General features: G+C 40.2%; 1 protein-coding gene across 2 annotated transcripts in view; it reads left to right on the forward strand.

The window, feature by feature from the left end:
* Positions 1-586: 586 nt before the first annotated feature.
* Positions 587-19,935, forward strand: part of dbnlb (drebrin-like b) — a 38,831-nt gene continuing 19,482 nt past the window's right edge. For both annotated transcript variants that reach the window (XM_034169900.1, XM_034169901.1), the window contains exons 1-5: positions 587-763; positions 14,871-14,926; positions 18,788-18,900; positions 18,996-19,070; positions 19,353-19,502. In XM_034169900.1, the coding sequence (XP_034025791.1) occupies positions 681-763; positions 14,871-14,926; positions 18,788-18,900; positions 18,996-19,070; positions 19,353-19,502 (477 nt within the window). In that variant the 5' untranslated portion in view covers positions 587-680. The remainder of the gene's footprint in view (positions 764-14,870; positions 14,927-18,787; positions 18,901-18,995; positions 19,071-19,352; positions 19,503-19,935) is intronic.

The following is a 19,935-nucleotide window of genomic DNA, read 5'->3' on the forward strand; positions in this document are numbered from 1 at the left end:
TAATTTGCATCACTTTTTACCAAAACTGGAGCAACTTTAACTTTGTCCCCCTGTACAAAATGAAATTGACCTTTGTCACCATTTTTGCTGTTTTTACCCCATAACTCCATAGAATTCAGTCATAGTTAGTTCAAAACTATACCTTGTTTGGAATATTTATGATCAGGCAAATAATGTGGTATAGTCTTCAATATGATTGGAACATTTATAAATTTTGACCACTGTGCAACTCTTCAAACGACCCCTTTCTGGATGCCTCTTGAAAATTCAAGTGGACACTCTGCTTTTTCAAAAGAGTAATAAGGAGGAGTATTTGTGCCAATTATGGTGCTTGCATCACCATTTGAAAGATTGTTTCAGTTATCTCCTGCACTATTTCATAACTTTCACTAGATATTGTAAATGCAAAATTCACAGAGGAAATGCACAGCATAATTTGTTATTGAGCAATAAAATCGCAGATAAGAATTTGTGGGTATTTTTGTAACAATGAGAAATTAAATAATACAACAGCTATAGTGGCCATTTCTTGATGTTTGTTTTATATACAGCCTATGGTTTTAATACATACGGCTGCTTGTTTCTGTAGTGAGTACTGGCAACAAAGTTGAAAAGCCAGCGTCATCACCGCTTCTCCCCAGTAGGAAGGGCGATAGCTAGCTGGCTAGCTCAGAGTGACGATGGCAGTAAACCTCAGCAAAAATGGGTCTGCATTAACGGCAGCATATCAAGAAGTGGTTAACGAAAAATCCAGCACCAACTGGTAAGAAAAAGTATTTTAAAATTCTTTACGGTCCCCTTAAGAGACATTGCTAGCATAAGCATCGAGCCACCCAGTCGTCAGGTAAATCCTCATGTTCGGTAAAGTTGAACTTGATGTTTCTTACGTCACCTCTATTCTGAATAAATAATGTCTTTAATTCGGTTTGAGAAATTAACAGTATTTTTTTTATTTTTATTTATTTATTTTTTAATCCTTCTTGCCAGTCTCATGTTGGTTTGTCTCTCACTGGTTTGGCTTATGGATTAACCAAATCAGTAACGACATGTAAAAATTAACTACTTCATGAATATCGATAAGCTGTTTTTAGTTTTTTTATGTTGAGGTTCGGTATATAATTTATTTTATTGTTTTTTTTTTTTGTTTTGGTTTTTTTGAGGTTTGAGTATTGTTTAGTTGACCAAAGTGAAGCTGTTGCTTCTTCCACTTCCTGGTAAGAGGAGTGAAGTTTGGTGATTTTTCCTGGAAGTGAATATAAAATCTTTTAGGGGTGTTTAACAATGACCTGAATTAATGAGAAGAATTAATTGCTCAGGGAGCATGTTCTCACTGCCTTCATATTCTAACCAAAATGATACAGCTTGTGAATAGTTTTCACTCTGTACTACAAGCAAACCATAGCTGAAAGCCAGTATGGGTTTGTTTTCAATTTGTATTATTATTAATTCCTTTTTATATAAATTTTTGGATGACTGGTAGGGCATGTATCCATGGTAAGGGGGGATGTGGGGAATGAATCATATTGCAGAGTTGTTTTTACTGATTGCAAATGGTATCTTCTCTTGGCTGCTCCTGTTAGGGGTCACCACAGCAGTCAGTCTTTTCCTTCTCACCATGTCCTCTGTAACTTCTTCTGTCACACCAACCACCTGCATGTCCTCCCTCGCTACGTCCATAAACCTCCTCTTTGGCCTCCCTCTTCTCCTCCTGCCTGGTGCCTGCATTCTCAGCATCCTTCTCCCTATATACTTTGGGTCCCTTCTCTGCACATGGCCAAACCATCTCAGCCTCCCCTTTCTGATGTTGTTTCCACCTGAGCTGTCCCTCGATATATTCATTCTCAATCCTGTCCATTCTCATCCTTCCCAAATACATTCGCAACATCTACAGCTCTGCCTCCTGTCTTTTTGTTTGTTCCTTCAAGCCATACAGTGTAGCTGGTCTCCCTACTGTTTTGTAAACTTTCCCCTTCACTCTTGTAGATATTCTTTGGTCTCAAATCACTCACTCTCACTGCACTCTCTTCTTCATCTCTCTACCACACTCTCCTTTACTTTAGACAGTTGACTCCAAGTATTTAAACTCATCTACTTTCACCACGGGCTCCCTCTCTTTCACGTGTGTACTCAGTCTTGCTCATACTGGCTTTCAGTCCCCTGTTCTCCAGAGCATATCTCCACCTTTGCAGGCTAGACTCAACCTGCTCTCTACTGTCACTACAAATCAGTGTTATCTACAAACATCAGTCCATGGAGATTCCTGTCTGATCTCATCCCTCAACCTGTCCATCACCACTGCAAACAAGAAGGGACTCAGAGCTGATCCTTGGTGTAATCCCACCTCCACCTAGAATGAGTCTGTCATTCCTACTGCACATTTCACTGCTGCCACTCCATCCTTGTGCATGTCCTGTACTATCCCACAATCTTCTCTGCCACTCTACATTGCTGCTCAGTAATCTTCGCCTGTTTTCTCAGCCTAGCTTCTACAACCCCATTTCCAATGAAGTTGGGACATTGTGTAAAATGTAAATAAAAACAGAATACAATGATTTGCAAATCCTCTTCAACCTATATTCAGTTGAATACACCACAAAGACAAGATATTCAGTGTTCAAACTGATAAACTTTTTTGTTTTTGTGTAAATATTTGCTCATTTTGAAATGGATGCCTGTAACACGTTTCAAAAAAGCTGGGACAGTGGTATGTTTACCACTGTGTTACATCACCTTTCCTTCTAGCAACACTCAGTAAACGTTTGGGAACTGAGAACACTAATTGTTGAAGCTTTGTAGGTGGAATTCTTTCCCATTCTTGCTTGATGTACGATTTCAGTTGTTTAACAGTCCGGGGTCTCTGTCGTATTTTGTGCTTCATAATGCGCCACACATTTTCAATGGGTGACAGGTCTGGACTGCAGGCCAGTCTAGTACCCGCACTCTTTTACTATGAAGCCACGCTGTTGTAACACATGCAGAATGTGGCTTGGCATTGTCTTGGTGAAATAAGTAGGGACGTCCCTGAAAAAGACATTGCTTGGATGGTAGCATGTTTTGCAACAAAACCTGGATGGACCTTTCAGAATTGTTGGTACATCACAGATGTGTAAGTTGCCCATGCCATGGGCACTAACACACCCCCATGCCATCACAGATGCTGGCTTTTGAACTTTGCGCTGGTAACAACCTGGATGGTCAGTTTCCTCTTTTGTCCGGAAGACACAACGTCCATGATTTCCAAAAGCAATTTGAAAAATGGGAACCAGCGCACTTCGTCTCCACTCTTCAGGCATCCTCTCACTTTCAAAGATTTTATTAAAGAACCTTGTTAGAAACTCGAGTGCCATCTCTCCTACACATTTCCTTGCCTCCAGTGGAATGTCATCTGGACCAACTGCCTTTCCACTCTTCATCCTCTTAATAGCTGCCATCACTTCATCCTTACTAATCTCTTGAACTTACTGATTTACTCTCTCCACATCATCTTGCCTTTTCTCTCTCATTTTCTTCATTCATCAGTGCCACAAAATATTCCCTCCACCTTCTCAACACACTCTCCTCGCATATCAATATGCCTTTTCTTTAGCTTTTTCAGTTTCTCTTTAAGCCTTGCGTCCCATCTCCTTGTACTCTTGGCTACTTCTCTTTGACTATCCCAATTGTTTTTTTCACAAACCTCTTTCTCCTTATGCTTTCCTAGACATCTTTGTTCCACCACTAAGTCTCCTTGTCTTCCATCTGCTGTCCAGATGTCACACCTAGTACCTCCGTAGCTGTCTCCCTCACCACATCTGCAGTACTTTTCCAGTGGTTGAAAATTGTTTCTCCTCCATCCAGGGCCTGTCTCATCTCCTCACTGAATTTCACACAACAGTCTTCCTCCTTCACCTTCCACCGTATGATCTTTGTTGAGCTCTCACTCTTTTCTTCTTCACCTCTAAAGTCATCCTACAAACCATCATCTGATGCTGTCTAACTACACTGTCTCCTGCCACCACTTTAGCCTCTAATTTCCTTGAGCTTGCATCTCCTACAAAGAATGTAGCAGGGTTTGCAACAGGATTTTTTTTTTTTTTCTCAGCGTAACGGGATGGAAAAATCACCTTAAGAAGCCGGGGGTTTGGGGACTGTATAAATTAGCTCCTGTGCAGTGACACACATTTCTACACTCGTCCATGTTTGGTCTGATGCTTCATTTCTTGTGGCTTTGAAGTAAGACTGTAATATTAAATATGGCCCTCAAATTGCAAGCAACAGTGTTTCAGAGGGATATAAATGTAAAATATTACTTTTGCCCCAGTCTTGCACCTGAAGTGCTGCTGTGCTCAGCCTGGAGCAGCAAATCCCAAAATAGACACGGAGCAGAGTATATTATTATTATTATTATTATTATTTATTATTATTATTATTTTCATGAGGGACACTAACTTTAGTTTAGGAACCAGAGAAGCAGGAGATACTAAGGTTCCAGTCCACGGCAGAGATCCACGTCATTGGCTGCCCCACAAAAAAAAGGCACGTTAATGATGAATGAATAAAAGCTGTCCGTGTGAAGCGGTGGACAATTCTTGCAGGAAAAGGGTTCCGTTTAGAGACTTTAATCAGCAGAAAAGGCAGGAATGTCTTTGATACAGGTTGATGAATAAATTGTGGACGCGCTCCTTCTCCGTCAGAACCAGCAGTTCCACAGTCAACATAGAGAAATTATTATTTTCCCGTTACACACCCTCAAAAACAATGTAACAGCCCAACTGCAGTGTAATTTTTTTTTATGACTGTAACGGTGTGTTACGCTGTTATAATGCTGGTGAGAACCCTGTGTAGTCCACCTGTGTGCACCTTCCTCCATTCTTATGTCACTCTGTGCGCCTCCATTTTCTTAAAGTAGGTGTATAGTAGATGTATTCACCACAGCCACATCCTTCCTTTTTGCAAAATAAACTACCATCTGCCCTTCTACATTCCTGTCCTTGATACTATATCTACCCATTACTTCCTCATCACCTTTGTTCTCTTCACCAACATGCCCATTGAAGTCCGCTCCTATTACCACTCTTTCATGCTTGGCATGGTCTCACCACCTCATCAAACTCACCCCAGAAGTCTTCTTTCACCTTTGTTTTGCAACCTACATGTGGGGCATATGCACTGATGATATTCATCATCACCCCTTCAATTTCCAACTTCAATTTATTTTCCTTTATATAGCGCCAAATCACAACAGAGTTGCCTCAAAGCGCTTCACACAGGTAAGGTCTAACCATACCAACCCCCAGAGCAACAGTGGTAAGGAAACTTACCACTTACAACTTCACACTCATCACCCTGACAGACACTTGCTTAACCTCCAACACACTCTTAACATACTCTTCCTTTTAAAATGACTCCAACACCATTTCTCTTCCTATCCACATCATGATACAGCAACTTGAACCCACTGCTTATGCTCCTGCTCCAACTTCCCTTCTACTTGGTCTCTTGCACACACAAAATGTCTGCCTTTCTCCTCTCCATCGTATCAGCCAGCTCTCTACCAGTTATACTGCCAGCATTCAAAATCCCAACTCTCACTTCCATCCTTGTAGTTGTCCTCATCTTCTTTTCCCAGCAGTAGCCCAATTTCCACAACCTGTTGGGCACCAGTGGTGGTCATTATTAACCCGGGCCTCAACTGATGCAGTATGCAAATTTGATTGGTCCTCTGCATCTTCATTTTGGCTTGTTTATGCCAGATGCCCTTCCGGGCTTGGGACAGACACTCAGAATCTACTGGCTGCACACCTCGTATGGCTGAGATTTGACAAACTTTAAGGTTAACGCCCTGCCTCCTTCTACCCTCCTTTTTTTTTTTTTTTACTTTCACTTTTGATGCTCTATGTGCTTCTTACCCTGTGTACTGCTATACTATGCTCAAGTTATATCAAATCATTTATCTGGGCTTGAGACTGGCACACAGAATGTACTGGCTGCACACCCCATGGGGCTGAGCTGATTTCACATGGTATCATTTTTTAAATTACCTGCAATTAGCATGCATAGGATTAATGCAGCTTGTCATTGGCTCTGTTAAAAACTACTGGTTATTCAGCTGTAATATTTGGATTCCAGTCGATACAATTGAACCCTTAATTGGAGTAAGCACGCGTAGAGGATGGATGGATGGATGTATAGATACAGGGGAGGACCAGTTAACTTCTTGTTTTGGGCCACATTGGGGTAGTTTAATATGTACAGTAACATTAAAAAAAGTTTCAAATTGCCATGAAATCCACTGTGCTTGTGTGTAAAACAGAGGTCTCAAACCGGTTCCAGAAAGGGCCAAGAGAGTGCAGGTTTTCTGTGCAGCCATCCACTCCAGCAGGTGATTTCACTGATTAACATCACTTTGAGCAGGTGAAATCAGTTACTCATTTAAATCACCTGCTGGACTGGATGGTTGCACAGTAAACCTGCACTCTCTTGGCCCTTTCTGGAACCGGTTTGAGACCTCTGGTGTAAAAGAAGAAAAAAAAAAAATCCTCAAAGGGACCTGAGGAGGATTTGGTCTGGAGTAGTGGTCTGTTAATGCCATTGCAGGAAGACTGTTTGTTATAGCAAGTGAGGGGGAAAATGAGGCCGTGCAGCAGTCAGAGAATGTGACTGTCTTAACTTAAAACTGTTAATCAGACAAACAAAACATTTTGTGATTGTTTCACTGTGGACACAGCAGCAAAAGTATTTTCCTTCTTTCAGTGGCAGGCAGTGCATGTGCACTGGTAGAGCCTGACTGAATTTAATGGGATAATTTTGATTGCAGTTTATTGGTTGTATTACAATGTTTGGAAAGAGGTATCATTTGATTTAAACGGCGTTTCGCTTTGAAATTAATAATTCCGAGCAGACTCTATCTTTCTAACTTGACTCGGCGGTGCAGCGTTTTGGAGCAACGGAACGGAGGACGATTCTAATTTCTTTCTTGCAGCAAGGCAGGTGTCCCAGTTAGTCACTTTAATCCGCACAAAAGTGACTCACGATTAACATTTTAATGGCTTTGAGAGGGGATAAGAAGCGGAGTTACTGCTTGTGAAGAGGAGCGAAGCAATGATCCAATGAAGCAGCGGATCGTAGCACTGTTTCATTGGTTCAAGGTTCAAAGCAAATGACTCTTCGACTACTAAATTCTTTGTTGACTGTTTCAATAGTTGCTGTAGTCAATAGTTGATAACTAGTCGTGGCAACCCTACTGTGTAGTGTGATAAGCAGATGAGCAGTATGCCTCATGACATTCCAGAGGAAATATGAGGATATTATTAGTATTATCATAAGATTTGAGAGTATTAGCAAGTTATATTATGATTTATATCACAGACAAATTAGCCACGAAAACAAGATAAACGAAATAGTTTTGAATAAAAAGTCTGGCTGGAACAACTTCCCTTTTTAATTTTTAGTGCTTTACACAATAATAATGATTGGAACTATTTTTACAATTTTGACTTGTTTCTGCAATTTCATTGCTAAACCAAAATTCATCTAAAACATTAACTTGCATTGTAAGTTTTTTAAAAAGGCTTGTCAGGATGTGTGCACACTGGCTGTGCAGCACTAATGCACTTTGCACTTGTGTCTGAATAATTTAAACAAGAACGTGCATTGTGATAATGGTAAAATTTTGTTGCACTGCTGATTTGCTGTTACTGTCAAGTGCAGAAAACACAGCACATGACATCTGTTATCTTGTGCACACTTGTTCCTTTTAGTTGCACTTTGGGTTCAGTGGGCTGAACTGCAGACTTGTGGTCCACCACAGTGTGTCACTTAGTGCATATTAAAATAGTGGCGGAGGTGATTTTAGTTGTTCAGCTATGATATGCTGTAAATAACCTATTTGGATTATTCTTAGCCTTTTCTGAAACAGAATGAGCGGCTCTTTCAGTTGAGCCTTTTGGGTGCTTGGAGTGTGAGAAAACTTTTTCTTTTATGCTAGAAAAGTGCTCCATCATGTATTTTTATTTATTTATTGAGATGGTAAAAACTGTCCCAATATAGCCAGAACTTGTCACTAGATGCTTCTTGTTCTGTGGTGTGTTGCATATAGTCCAAAAACAGGTGATTTTTCTCTTTAAGGACACAATTTGTAAAAGTATGAACACAGTTTACATAATGAATGTGAAAAGTACTCCTTAACTGAGGCCAGCACCCGCATTCCAACCCTTGGAATTAAAGTTTATAAAATTGATTGCCATTTGTGAATCACCCAATGTGCATGTCTTTGGAAGTGGGAGGAAGCCGCAGGGAACCCACGCAAACACGGGAAGAACATGTAAACTCCGCAAAGTCCCATGACCTGATTGCTGTGAAGCCACAGTACTATCCACTAAGCCACTGTACTGCTCTTGTACAGAAAAAAAATTATTCACCATTTGTTTACCAGTTAATAGTGGCAGTTTAATACCTTGTGCTCATTTAAGAGCCTCTGAAGTAAAGAATTATCCAATTAATCATTAAAGTGGTAGCAAAGGTATATAGCTGTGCTTGAATTTAATGTTTTCGTGACATCCTACCTAAGTAGTGATTTTATCTATCTAGACTTACCAATATTAAGATAAATATTTAAGTGGTTTACAGGAGGTTGGAACCGCTTGTTGTTGCTATTCCAAACAACAAGGAAAGTTTGTAAAAAATATTAAAGGTGAAAATAACTTTGTTGCAGCTGGAGTTGCAATTCAGTTATTTTCTGTGATAATGGAGCTGTACAGACTACTGTCAACAACTTGGTACAAGCCCCATCTTTGATATAGTCATCAGCCATTGTTTTGTGTAATACAGATGATCAAGGACTAACCCATAACAATTATGCATCCTGCACATATTAATACAATAACATGCTTTTGGAGGGCGGTATGCATTTTCAGAGGCCCGACATCCACGCCCAGTCACCCAAAATGACCGATATTTGCCCTCGTCTAACTAACTAGTCGACTAGTCACGACTACGTTGACTATTGGAACCGTCGACAACTAATTTATTAGTCAACGAGTCATTTATTTTATTTAAGTCTTTGTTTTTCTCACAATTCATAGTTTTAGGCAGCGAGCCGTCCTGCCGTCATTTGGACGTTCAAATTTTGGGAAAGACGGCCAATTAAAACAGTGGCCGTCTTGTTCAAAGCCGTTTAAAATGGCAGTTTACTGACGGAGCTGTGTGTGTGTGTGTGTGTGTGTGTGCGCGCGCGCTGGCAGTCAACTGGCTGCAGACTGCGGGCGAAGGAACCATCAGTGCACTTGAGACAGCGAGCGCGGAGCAGAGAGAGAGGATTTTAACCCGAGAGAACATGTTAAAAAAAAAAAACAAACAAAAAAAACACACACACAACAAAACCAAACCGTGGAGCTGCCTTTACTTCTCTTTCCACTTTCTCTACCCGCGCGATTGTGATGGCACTGACCTGTTCACACCATGTGCGCATCATATACTGAATTTATGAGATCATGACATGAAATAAACGGTCAAATATCCTTAAAAAATGAGAATATATAAATGACCTGAGCAAAAATTAGGCATACACAAGTTAAAAATAAAACCCTGATGTGGAAAAGCTGATGTTCAGAGGCACAGATCACAAAAGCAGGTGAGAACTCTGAACTTTAACAGCTGTTATTTTCCAAAGGTATGTATTTATTCAATCTTAAGTTTAATGTAGTGTTCAAGCACAAAACGTGACTGAGGAGGAGAAAGAAAAATGACTTCATCACACTAAATGAACTGGAGTCAGAATAAAAATACAAGCTGCTGATTTTTATTTTTCAAAGTTATTATAAGCTGCAGCTATGTTTTATTAATTTCAAAGTGAGTTACCTCTTATTTTATTCTGATTTATTTATACAAAAAATAGGGGGAGCCAAATCAGCCTGCATTGCTCTGTTCAGTTTATATCAAAGTTTTCCTGCACGTCTGTGTATTTTTTCCTTCTTTATAAGAGTTTGGTGTTTGCATTTGCGCCATAAAGTTTTAAAACACAAAATGTTCACACTTCTCTTTATAGCAGTTCTGTAATTTCAGAAATGCAACAAACAACCACAAATCAGAAGAAGTTGGGACTATATGTAAAATGAAGATGAAAATAAAAATGTTGCACTATTCCCAGTTTCTCCTCTCACAGAAGCCAAACGTTCTTCCAGAGTTGTCTTGGTGGCTTCCCTCACTTGTCTCCTTCCAGCATGGACATTTAGTTTTTGAGAACTGCCTACCTGGCACAGATTTACTATAAAGTATCACACTGTTTGTATTTCTGAATGATTGATATAAATGAAGTCTAAGAAATAGTCACTGATGTGGAAATGTTCATGTTTTCATCTCCTGACATTTCTCAGAAAATGCTGCAGGCCTTAGAGGAAATTATGTATGATTCGACTCGTCGACTAATCGCAAAAATAATAGAAAATAGTTATTTGTGGCAGCCCTAACGTGGAATCACATTAACAATATTTAAGGTCATTTCAAAATGCACGACACCCTGCAAACGCGTACATAAAAAGTTGGCTCACTTAAATTTTGTCGTGTTGGCTGGTACCGCGCTACTCTCCAAATTCGCCAGGGTGTACTCATCAAGCAGGCTGCTTTGGCTGCTGTTCATTGTCGGACTGTCCATGAGAAAATCATCCGAAATATCCATATTGGGACGAACACACACTTCTCACCTCTTCCTTTTTCTCTGCGGACAGTTCTTGGGTTGCGCATGATATGACGTCATCACTTTATGCACAGCAGGGATTGGGATACCCGCCTGTTACTGCGGGCAGGTATAGACATGTAGCGTAAATGTAAATTTATGCTACTGGCCCAGCGACGCCTCAGTAAGTGATAATAATGATTGTTATAGCAGAATCTCTGTCTGCAGCAGCATATGGGAGATGATTACACAGCTGGTCTCACTGTTGTTTTGTAAACTTTCCCCTTCACTCTTGCAGATATTCCCACTCCATCCTGCCTGCACTCTCTTCTTCACCTCTTTACCACACTCTCCATTACTTTGGACAGTTGACACCCCTCTCCCCCGTGGTCATTTTTCTGTTAATTATACAGACAGTAATTGACTTAATTGGAAGATGCAGCTGTTTTATGTTATGGTCACATTAGCTACAAGCAAAGGAAACGGCACTTGGTTTTGTTGCTTGATGGGCATTCCGGGGACGTGCCCGCTACACCTCCATAAGATGTCTTGTAAGTCACTTCAGTGGTGTTATCTGGTTACATAAACAGCTTTTTTTGTTTATTTTTAGAAGTGTTTATTTCTCACTAACTTTTATATAATGTATGAGAAGCAGATTTTCCACCATCTTGGATAAACTTGTTGGCGTGAAAAACTAGCTGATGTAAAGCTGCCTCTTCATTCTGATTGGTAGCCGCCGTGTTACGTTGCACAGTATTTTCATAAAGTAGGCTTCAAGTCCATTTTGGCCCTGCCTTGCTGGCGGCAGAGCAACTGTTCTCTCTTCCCGTTGCAAAATGGCCGCTATTATTCAAAATGAATGGCCAGTCACCTCTTTGCCTCTGTCACTTGTTGTTGCTTGTAGCTAATGAAATTTCAGTAAGTTATATCTTATATATTATATTCCAATTCAAAGGTGGAACCATGCCAAGATACAAAGGTATATCTAAAAAGGAAGAGTAAAATAGGAGAGTAGAAAAGAGTAGAGTAGAGCCACTTAGGTGCCTGGTCTTGAGAACCAGGGATGTGGCCGTACTTTTTTTTTTTTTTTTTTTTTTTTTTTTTTTTTTTTTTTTTAATTTTGTAGAGCATTGTATTGACACATGGTTTGGTTCTGACAGTGGTTTGAAGTCAACTTTTTGTGACTGTTCAGTTTAATTTATATAACCGTACAATTTCATCCTGTTTACCCAAGTTAAACCATGCGTCTCTACTAAGGGTGTCACATTACACAAGTTGTGGTTCGCTTCATATTTGTCGTTAGACGTCACAGCTCTGTACAAGTTCTGTTTTTAAATACAGTAAATTTAATCTGTAAGCAGCTTGAGAGCTGCTGTCAGACAAAAACACTGGGACCAAGTGTACATGTAAAGTTCCTTTTTTTTTTTATTAAATACTTACAAATTGGATTGCATCACTTGTCTTTCATGTTGGGATGAATTTACTATGCAGGATGTTAAGTTTTTATGTTGCACAACGTGTGTAGCCAGACTTCCTTCAAAATTTGGCCAGTTTTATCTTTTGCCTTTGCATAAATGACAGCATCTCATAAATCCTCATTCAAAATCATTGTACGCAATGTGGGTATTTGGCGGCCATCTCATCTGTGAAATTTCACACTAATTCATATAAAACGCCAACTTTTGTTAAAAATTGTGGCGTTGTCTGTATAAACTTTAATGTGTAACAGGGTCAGTGATTCAACAACAAATATTTGACCAATACACTTTTGAATTTAGGTTCATATTTTGGAATAAAAGGATAAATTAACCATTTGGATTTATGCTTCTAAAGTTTCTGGGTGGAATAATCCGGTAACTCCCTTCAACTGGCTGGCCCCGTTTCTCTCTGTTGAACTGCCTCACCCCCAGACAGCAACCTGGGGGTGAGGCCACACCACCTGCACTGAAGGGGAAGAAAGAACCCGCCTTCCTGCACAATGATGAACAAGAACGACACACAGTCTATGGAAATTAGATGCAACGTCAGTGATGTATGAAAACGTGTGTGTGTGTGTGTGTGTGTGTGTGTGTGTGTGTGTGTGTGTGTGTGTGTGTGTGTGTGTGTGTGTTGTGCAACATCATACCATGTATTCTGCATGCTGCTCTGTGCACCGAACCACTGCGTGCATACTACAACCCCTGGCAAAAATTATGGAATCACCGGCCTCGGTGGATGTTCATTCAGTTGTTTAATTTTGTAGAAAAAAAGCAGATCACAGACATGTCACAAAACTAAAGTAATTTCAAATGGCAACTTTCTGGCTTTAAGAACCACTATAAGAAATCAAGAAAAAAATATTATGGCAGTCAGTAACGGTTACTTTTTTAGACCAAGCAGAGGAAAAAAATATGGAATCACTCAATTCTGAGGAAAAAATTATGGAATCACCCTGTAAATTGTCATCTCCAAAACTAACACCTGCATCAAATCAGATCTGCTCGTTGACATTGACCCTGTGCCATGACATTGACCCTACGTGTCTTTTTGCAAGGAATGTTTTTGCAGTTTTTGCTGTATGGCAACATGCATTATCATCTTGAAAAATGATTTCATCATCCCCAAACATCCTTTCAATTGTCCAAAATATCAACGTAAACTTGTGCATTTATTGATGATGTAATGACAGCCATCTCCCCAGTGCCTTTACCTGACATGCAGCCCCATATCATCAATGACTGTGGAAATTTACATGTTCTCTTCAGGCAGTCATCTTTATAAATCTCATTGGAACGGAGCCAAACAAAAGTTCCAGCATCATCACCTTGCCCAATGCAGATTCGAGATTCATCACTGAATATGACTTTCATCCAGTCATCCACAGTCCACGATTGCTTTTCCTTAGCCCATTGTAACCTTGTTTTTTTTCTGTTTAGGTGTTAATGATGGCTTTCGTTTAGCTTTTCTGTATGTAAATCCCATTTCCATTAGGCGGTTTCTTACAGTTCGGTCACAGACGTTGACTCCAGTTTCCTCCCATTCGTTCCTCATTTGTTTTGTTGTGCATTTTTCGATTTTTGAGACATATTGCTTTAAGTTTTCTGTCTTGACGCTTTGATGTCTTCCTTGGTCTACCAATATGTTTGCCTTTAACAACCTTCTCATGTTGTTTGTATTTGGTCCAGAGTTTAGACACAGCTGACTGTGAACAACCAACATCTTTTGCAATATTGCATGATGATTTACCCTCTTTTAAGACTTTGATAATCCTCTCCTTTGTTTCAATTGACATATCTCATGTTGGAGCCATGATTCATGTCAGTCCACTTGGTGCAACAGCTCTCCAAGGTGTGTTCACTCCTTTTTAGATGCAGACTAATGAGCAGATCTGATATGATGCAGGTGTTAGTTTTGGGGATGAAAATTTACAGGGTGATTCCATAATTTTTTCCTCAGAATTGAGTGATTCTATATTTTTTTACTCTGCTTGGTCTAAAAAAGTAACCATTACTGACTGCCACAATCTTTTCTTGATTTCTTATAGTGTTTCTTAAAGCCAGAAAGTTGCCATTTGAAATGACTTTAGTTTTGTGTCATGTCTGTGATCTGCTTTTTTTCTACAAAATTAAACAACTGAATGAACATCCTCCGAGGCCGGTGATTCCATAATTTTTGCCAGGGGTTGTATACGGCTAAATACAAATACATGTCAGGATTCTCACCACGGCCCCTGTGCTCAACTGTGCTGGTGAGTAAACCCTGCATGTATTGTAACACCCCTACACTTAAATAATCCATCTCACACTGCCTGTGTTTCCCCATAGTTAAAGGTACAATAACATGAGGTGTGTCCCTGTTGTTGCGGTTAAAAAAAAAAAAACTGAGTATTTTAATCTTTTGTCAGCATGTCAGTTGTAGGTATATATATATATATATATATATATATATATATATATATATATATATATATATATATATATTTTATCCTCTCATTGAAAACAATGGAACATCCTGTTTACCATCTGCCGCTTAACCAACATGTGATTGCAGCATTACTAAAGTCTCAATCAAATGACATCAGATGGACATATCGTATGCACGCCAAGACCATTTATCCATAATCGGCATCCACTTTATCCTGTTTAAGGTTGTGAGAGAATGTAAAATGTCCCAATTTTAAATGTTTACGGGGTTTCTTCCCACATTTCATGTAAATATCTTAATCTGGTGTTGTCCACAGGGCCTTGTTCACATATGAGGGAAACAGTAATGACATCCGCCTGGCAGAGAAGGGGGGTGAGTGACTCTGAACTCAGTAAGCTCTTATCAAGATTCAAATGTGTGGCATATTTGTGGAAGTCTGAGAGAGGAGACTGGCGTCGTGTGTTCGACGATCCTCTGGTTTTTCTCCAGTTTTTTCATTTGTAACTTGGTTTTTAGTGGCTTGAGTGTAATTTCTTTATCTTTGGGTATGTACTTGATGTGGTTCTTGGTCCTTCAGTGTGCATTTTTAACCATTTTTGATTGTTTAGTGCCTTTATTGCACTGCATGACGCCGCACTTTGCTCCCTCGGCTAGCGCCATGCTAAGCTACTCTGCAGTTGAGCTACAAACCCTGAACAACAATAATGTCCCTCGGGACATTCTCGCTATCAGAGAGCTTGGTTTGCTCCGCCGACCTCGCTGCGTCCACAGAGGCTCTTGGAGAAAGTATGTATTCCATCGGACTGGGTCGTCTGTGCCAGTTATCTGGTCAGCTGAGCGCATCAGCGCTTACGTCATCGGAGCGCTGCAGCTTTTGGGACTTGTAGTCCTGATGTGACGACAGCGGTTTCTGTCAATCTCCGGGCACTGGATGGAAAATGTGGAGTGGATTTTAAGCTACTCAGGCCTATTCAAAGATGTCAGTCTGACAGAAGTCTTCAGTTTGGGTCTCATTAACATCAGATCACTGTCCTCAAAATCCCTATTGATTAACAATCTAATTATGGATCATCACTTGGATATGATTGGGTTATGTGACACCTGGCTCAAACCCACAGCTGTTCTTCCTCTGAATGAGGCCTGCCCACCAGGGTACAAATTTAGTCACGTGTCTTGTGGTGCGAAGCAAAGCGGGGGTGTTCCTTTTATTTATAAATCCAGGTTTACCTTATTGATTGTTGGGAGTCATAAATGTAATTCGTTTGAGCATCTGACTCTCCGCTCTGCCCATGATGCTACATATCGTCAGGGTCAGAAGTATGGAAATCAGTCATGTTATTTTGTCACCGTTTATAGGCCTCCCAGCCCATATTCTGAATTCTTAGATGAATTTGTTGAGTCCATCTCTAGCCTGTCAGCTAGTGTGGACAACATTTTGATTATTGGTGATTTTAACATTCATATAAATAAGCCCTCTGATCCCCTTTGCATGTCATTATGGAACTTGTGAATGTGTTAGGATTCCAGCAATGCATCCAGGATTCAACACACATTAGTGGAAATACCCTTGATTTGCTTCTCACACTTGGCCTTGCTGTCACGAACGTCGACATTTTGCCTCTTGCCTCGGTGGTCTCTGACCACTCATTTATTAGGTTTGCATTCATGTTGCCACATTTAGTGGACTGAAAGCCTTGTCTATCTTTGCAGCAATGCATTAATCCCTCAATTATGACTGAGCTTGAAGCCAGACTGCCTGAAATTTTGGCTTCAGGTTTGGAGAATGTTCAATCTGTGGATAGTTGCTTAGCTTAGGGTAGTCACTTAGCTTAGGATAGTCTTGAGGATGGCTTGAATGCAGCACTCAAGGTTGCACCTCCTCTTTTAAGGCCACGCCTTCCCAAGGCGCAGTCGCCTTGGTTCAGTGGTTACTTGTGTGACCTTAGGCAGATGGCTCAAGGTTTGGAACAGAAATGGCATAGTTCTAAATTTGAGGTGTTCTACCTTGCATGGCATGATGCTGTCTTAGAATATAAGCATGCACTGCTGGCTACAAAGCATGCCGATTATTCTGATTTGATCAATAAAAACAAGCATAACTCAAAAGTTTTTGTTTGAAACTGTATCATTTCTCATTCATGGACGGCCACCTGTTATTCACTCTCCCTTTTCAGCACTGGACTTGTCGGACTATTTCAAGAAGAAAATTGAGGATATTAGGTTGAGCATATCTCAGCAGGCTTTGGTCCAACCACTGCATATTGCTATGGAGGTGGATGCGCCCACTGAGGTGCTACCCAGATTTACAGATTTTGATGGTATCTTGCTAGGCGCGCTGATGAGGCTCGTGACGTCTACTAAAAACACAACCTGCTTATTTGATCCTACAACCCCTGGCAAAAATGATGGAATCACCAGCCTCAGAGGATGTTCATTCAGTTGTTTAATTTTGTAGAAAAAAAGCAGATCACAGACATGACACAAAACTAAAGTCATTTCAAATGGCAACTTTCTGGCTTTAAGAAACACTATACGAAATCAAGAAAAAAAGATTGTGGCAGTCAGTAACGGTTACTTTTTTTTAGACCAAGCAGAGGAAAAAAATATGGAATCACTCAATTCTGAGGAAAAAATTATGGAATCACCCTGTAAATTTTCATCCCCCAAATTAACACCTGCATCAAATCAGATCTGCTCATTGACATTGACCCTATGCCATGACATTGACCCTATGTGTCTTTTTGCAAGGAATGTTTTTGCAGTTTTTGCTCTATGGCAAGATGCATTATCATCTTGAAAAATGATTTCATCATCCCCAAACATCCTTTCAATTGTCCAAAATATCAACATAAACTTGTGCATTTATTGATGATGTAATGACAGCCATCTCCCCAGTGCCTTTACCTGACATGCAGCCCCATATCATCAATGACTGTGGAAATTTGCGTGTTCTCTTCAGTCAGTCATCTTTATAAATCTCATTGGAAAGACACCAAACAAAAAATTTACTCTCTTTTAAGAGTTTGATAATCCTCTCCTTTGTTTCAATTGACATCTCTCGTGTTGGAGCCATGATTCATGTCAGTCCACTTGGTGCAACAGCTCTCCAAGGTGTGTTCACTCCTTTTTAGATGCAAACTAACGAGCAGATCTGATATGATGCAGGTGTTAGTTTTGGGGATGAAAATTTACAGGGTGATTCCATAATTTTTTCCTCTGCTTGGTCTAAAAAGGTAACCGTTACCGACTGCCACAATCTTTTTTTCTTGATTTCTTAAAGTGTTTCTTAAAGCCAGAAAGTTGCCATTTGAAATGACTTTAGTTTTGTCATGTCTGTGATCTGCTTTTTTTCTACAAAATTAAACAACTGAATGAACATCCTCCGAGGCCGGTGATTCCATAATTTTTGCCAGGGGTTGTATACCAACAAAACTGTTTAAGGACCTGTGGCCCATTCTTGGGCTGACTGTGCTGGAAATTATAAATCTCTCATTAACTTCTAGATTTGTTCCTAAATGTTTCAAGTCTGCAGTGATTAAACCATTACTTAAGAAATCCAGTCTCGACCCTAGTGTATTGAAAAATTATAGACCGATATCAAATCTATAATTTTGTTCTAAAATCCTGGAAAAAGTGGTTCCGTGACAGCTTGTGGACTACCTCACTGAGAATAATCTTTTTGAGCCATTGCAGTCTGCCATTGCAGCCATTGCAGCATGTACCAGCTCGGGCCCTGCGTTCACAGGGTGCAGGACTTCTATGTGTTCCCAGGGTGAATAGAAAGTCTGCTGGTCACAGAGCTTTCTCTTACCGTGCCCCAGCTCTGTGGCACGATCTCCCGGCACACATTCGGCAGTCGGATACTGTGGAGACTTTTAAGTCTTGTTTAAAGACTCATTTGTTTTCCTTGTTTTATCATTAGTGTTATGTGTTTTTATTCTTTAATGGTTGTCTTTTTATTGTGTTTTAATTTTTTAATTCAGCTTTTTCTGTTTTTATGTTGTGTGAAGCGCCTAGAGATGATCTCATTGTGAATTGGCGCTATATAAATTAATGAATTTGAAATATGCCCAGGAATTTCTGTCAGCATACAGTTGTTCTAGTGGAATATCTACACATGCAGACTGCTTGCCTTTGCTTTCTTAACCTATCATTTGTAAGACAAAAAAAATTTGCACAGTTGCACAACTAACCACAGTTACCATCTGACTTGGACAAAATGTCTGTTTTTAGATGGAGGACTTGAAGAGTTGGTTGAGGAACTGAACAGTGGAAAAGTGATGTATGCTTTCTGCCAGGTCCAGGATCCAAATTCTGGTTTGTCTAAATATGTCCTCATCAACTGGGTTAGTGCTCCATTATTGTGCCAGACATTTGTGCTTCTTGCAGCAGCCGTCCTTAAACATGCAGTGAACGTGCATGGTGTAATTGTGTGTTTCAGACTGGTGAAGGAGTGAATGATGTCAGAAAAGGATTATGTGCAAATCATGTCAGTTCCATGGCAAACTTTCTGAAGGTAACGGTGCAGTCGTTTTTATAAATAAACTAAATACGAATTTGACCTGATGTAAAGTGTGGCATACTGATATTTTATTTTAATGATGCTTAGAGTAGGTTGTCATGTAAATATAAGCCATTTTCATAAGAATGGCTTTGAGGAGTTTTGAATCACTCAAATGGTTGAAACCAGTGCATCGAGCAACAAGCGGCTCAGTGGTGTGGTTATTAACAAAGATATCAGCTGAGGTGTTCCTGTTTTCTAAGCGTGAGAGGAACTTTTTATTTCATGCTGTTTCAGGGGGCCCATGTCACAATAAATGCCAGAGCAGAAGAGGATGTGGAACCTGAAGTGATTATGCAGAAGGTCGCCAAAGCTTCAGGAGCCAACTATAGCTTCCACAAAGAAGCTTCAAAACACTTCCAAGACAGTGGTCCACAGGGTCCTGTGGTATGTATAAAATACATTCAAGACCCATGTGGCGCCAAATCTTCTCCGATGCTAAAAAGATAACTGGAGAGGGAGGTCTCTACCATGCTCTTCAATGAACAACTTCACTTGTTACCATAGGCCTTCAAAATATGGCCATCGGGTATTGCGAAGGCTTTTCATACGTATGTCCATTTGTCCATGCTCAGCATAAGTCTAGTCCTATTACAAGGGCTGTGAAAAATACGCGGATTTCATTATTTGCGCGGGGGGGGGGGGGGGGCAGTTTTGTAATCTGCTGATGTGATGTGTGGAATCATGATAGTCACCAAGTTAGGAAAATAGCTATCGCGTGGCGTTCTTGTTAATGTTTTATTAACATGTCGTAAAGCGGGACTGTTTGGCTGCTATGGCGAAGCTGTCGTCTGTCTGCTGTATGTGCTGCTTCTGTAAC

Source organism: Thalassophryne amazonica, chromosome 5 (assembly GCF_902500255.1).
Source record: "Thalassophryne amazonica chromosome 5, fThaAma1.1, whole genome shotgun sequence".
NCBI classification, from domain to species: domain Eukaryota; kingdom Metazoa; phylum Chordata; class Actinopteri; order Batrachoidiformes; family Batrachoididae; genus Thalassophryne; species Thalassophryne amazonica.